The sequence below is a fragment of the Poecilia formosa genome, unplaced genomic scaffold (genome assembly GCF_000485575.1).
Source record: "Poecilia formosa unplaced genomic scaffold, Poecilia_formosa-5.1.2 Scaffold544, whole genome shotgun sequence".
NCBI lineage: Eukaryota > Metazoa > Chordata > Actinopteri > Cyprinodontiformes > Poeciliidae > Poecilia > Poecilia formosa.
The window spans coordinates 150,759-153,664 of record NW_006800483.1 but is presented as its reverse complement, the minus strand read 5'-3'; the positions used below and the strand labels follow the sequence as shown (position 1 = coordinate 153,664).

The window sequence follows — 2,906 nt, the reverse complement described above, 5'->3', positions numbered from 1 at the left end:
TGACGGCGTTCGTCCCCGTGACCGTTTGCGTCCCCCTGACGGCGTTCGTCCCCCTGACGGCGTTCGTTCCCGTGACCATTTGCGTCCCCCTGACGGCGTTCGTCCCCCTGACGGCGTTCGTCCCCGTGACCGTTTGTGTCCCCCTGACGGCGTTCGTCCCCATGACCATTTGTGTCCCCGTGACTGCGTGCGGCCCTGTGACCGTTTGTGTCCTCGTGAAGCCGTTTGCGTCCCCCTGACGGCGTTCGTCCCCGTGACCGTTTGCGTCCCCCTGACGGCGTGCGGCCCTGTGACGAAGGATGCCGGGACACTGCATGATTTGGAGCCGTAGTCGGACTGTTTGGTTCTGCTGTAACGTTTTCCTGTCTCTCCTCCTCAGATTCGGGCTCCAACACTGCAGAGTGATCCTCCATTGGCTGGACTGTACAGATAACTTATACAGCACAGTTACACCTGTGTGTGTGTGTGTGTGTGTGTGTGTGTGAGTTTTTTTTATTCCCATCAGGAGAAGTGTGTTCAATTTGTTGAATCATCTTTAATAATAAAAGTTGATGGAAAGCTGCTGCAGACTGTTGGCTCCTTGTCTTTAACCCGAGACCCGGCTGCGTGGTTCTGTTAGGTTCTGCTTGGTTCTGGGTTGGGGTGAGCATTGTCGTATTATTTATCAGGAAAAATTTTCTTATAAAAATTGCGATTTCTTGTCTTAATGTAAAATAAAAAGCAAACAGATTTATAGGAAATAACATTTTTACTATTTTCTCCGGTTTGTTCCTCCAGATAATAAACATCAGAGATGAAATGCAGCGACTGTTCAGTTTACTGTTATAAATCAGAGTTTAAGCTCCTGCTTCTCATGTCTCTGAAAAACAGTATTTGTGTTTGTGGCCCTATGAATACTGTTAGCTACAAAATGAGCAGAGAATATTCTTTTCATATTTTCTATCGTTTTCTCGTACGACAAAATATTCCAATCAATTTCTAAAGCAGTTCAGGTTTTGCTGCTTTATTACAACATCAATATTTACATAATGTAGAAAAACAAACGGACCTAAAGTCCGTTTGAGGAACTGGGTTTGGACCTCCGAACGAGAAACACCTTGGACGATCTCCGGTGTGTCCTGGAGGACTCAGAGGACTCGGAGGCCACGCCTCCTCATAAGTGCTGGGTTCCTATTGGCTGGATCACTGAATAAACTGCAGCTGAAATTAAAAACATTTGGCCGTCTTCATCCTCCTCCCTGCCCCGACCTGAGATGACCCAGCAGCCTGGAAACATGCAGGATGAAGGTCTGCAGGTCATCATCACTGCTCCATCAGCTGGCAGCCAGGAAACATGGATGCTGCAGAACATCATCATATAAAGGCTGACGGAAAACATGGACTGGACCTTCCTGATATCTCCTGGAATCAGTCCAGGAAGCGCTGGCAGGCCTTCTTCCAGCGGCAGGGTGTGCACCACAGCTCTCGGTGCTCGATGCCGTAAACCTTCCGACACTTCTTGGCCTCGCTCCGAATCCGCCTGAAGATCAGACACACAGCGGTCAGAGCGCCCCCAGAGGCTGCCGAGGGGATAACGCTATAGAGAAACACCGACCTGCAGGGGGCGCTGTGCTGCTGCAGCCACTGCTCTCCCACGCTGACTGACCGGACCCTGAATGTCGCTCCCTGGAAACGACACAGAGGTCAAAGGTCAGGCAGAAATCACCAGAGCTGCTGGCCCTGCTGCAGTTCCACCTGCCGGCCAGCAGGGGCAGGGCTGCACCAGTAAACCTGACGGCACCAGGAAAAAGCAGCAGCTTCCTGCACTGCTCAGGCCAGGAAGTCAAAATTCACAGCAAATCAAAACTAAATTTAAAGTTGAGAAACACAGAACATGAAACCATGGCAGAAGAAGAAGCTTTAGGAGGTTCTGGATGTGGATGGACTGACACCGCTTTAGAACCAGAACCAGATCAACTTCATGTTTCCCAGGAAACAGCTGGTAGTTTTAGTGATTTACCTGTCTGTTGCATGTGGTGGGTGGGGCCATCAAACGACAGGAAGCTGCAGGTAAAACCACCTGACTTGGGGGCGGAGCCTAAAGCAAAGATGGCAGATTTAATTATTTTAATAACAAAAGATATGGACCAGCTGCAGCAACTTCAGGGTAAATATCTATTTATTGATTTCTCAGGCTCAAAAAACAAAACAATCACTCGTTAATGAATTGTCAATCATTCGACTCCCTGTGATAAGCTCCGCCTACCTGGTAGGAGTGCTCTGATTGGACCTGCCAGAAGCTGCTGCAGGGTGAAGGCGCGGAGCGGCTCAGAGCGCTGCTGATGGGGGGACAGGGGGGCGACGGAGGGGGAGCAGAGGGGGGGCTGGGGGAGGGGGCGGGGCCACAAGGGGGAGCAGAGGGAGGAGATTGACAGAGCGGCTCCTCCCATTGGTTGATCTCAGAGTAGTAAAAGTCTTCCTCGCTGCGAGAGCATCGCTCGTGTTCTCCGCCGTGGCTGAAACACAGAGGTCAAAGGTCAACAACCAATCATTTGTTGGCGTCGGTTCTGGTGGCTTGACAGCCGGGCCTTACCACAGGTGAACCATCCTGATGTGACGTTTGATTCCCACCACCGACGTCAAAACCTTCCCGCAGGCTGGCCACAGGCAGCGGAACGCCGCCTTCAGGGAATTCTGGGGAAGAAAACGCACCATCACCATCTGACCGCCGTCTGACCATCTGTTCACCGTCTGACCATCTGGTCATCGTCTGACCGCCGTCTGACCGCCGCCTGACCGTCTGGTCACCGTCTGACCAGCTGACCGTCTGACGACCGTCTGACCATCTAGTCACCCTCTGACCGTCTGGTCACCGTCTGACCAGCTGACCGTCTGACGACCGTCTGACCATCTAGTCACCCTCTGAC

At 51.8% G+C, this 2,906-nt stretch overlaps 3 protein-coding genes across 7 annotated transcripts in view; 1 reads left to right on the top strand and 2 right to left on the bottom strand.

Moving 5' to 3' along the window:
• LOC107834190 (embryogenic cell protein 40-like) overlaps positions 1–373 on the bottom strand; it is a 4,951-nt gene extending 4,578 nt beyond the window's left edge. For all 3 annotated transcript variants that reach the window (XM_016665052.1, XM_016665053.1, XM_016665054.1), the window contains exon 1: positions 10–373. In XM_016665052.1, coding sequence (XP_016520538.1) covers positions 10–316 — 307 coding nt within the window. In that variant the 5' untranslated portion in view covers positions 317–373. The remainder of the gene's footprint in view (positions 1–9) is intronic.
• The window catches only part of gtf2a2 (general transcription factor IIA, 2), a 6,458-nt gene extending 5,893 nt beyond the window's left edge, over positions 1–565 (top strand). Inside the window, exon 4 of the mRNA XM_007540509.2 lies at positions 380–565. Coding sequence (XP_007540571.1) covers positions 380–405 — 26 coding nt within the window. The 3' untranslated portion in view covers positions 406–565. The remainder of the gene's footprint in view (positions 1–379) is intronic.
• A 422-nt stretch (positions 566–987) lies between these two features.
• znf395a (zinc finger protein 395a) overlaps positions 988–2,906 on the bottom strand; it is a 6,817-nt gene continuing 4,898 nt past the window's right edge. For all 3 annotated transcript variants that reach the window (XM_007540508.2, XM_016665047.1, XM_007540504.2), the window contains 5 exons: positions 2,573–2,673; positions 2,246–2,495; positions 2,000–2,077; positions 1,595–1,665; positions 988–1,519 (listed from right to left, as the gene is read on the bottom strand). In XM_007540508.2, coding sequence (XP_007540570.1) covers positions 1,408–1,519; positions 1,595–1,665; positions 2,000–2,077; positions 2,246–2,495; positions 2,573–2,673 — 612 coding nt within the window. In that variant the 3' untranslated portion in view covers positions 988–1,407. The remainder of the gene's footprint in view (positions 1,520–1,594; positions 1,666–1,999; positions 2,078–2,245; positions 2,496–2,572; positions 2,674–2,906) is intronic.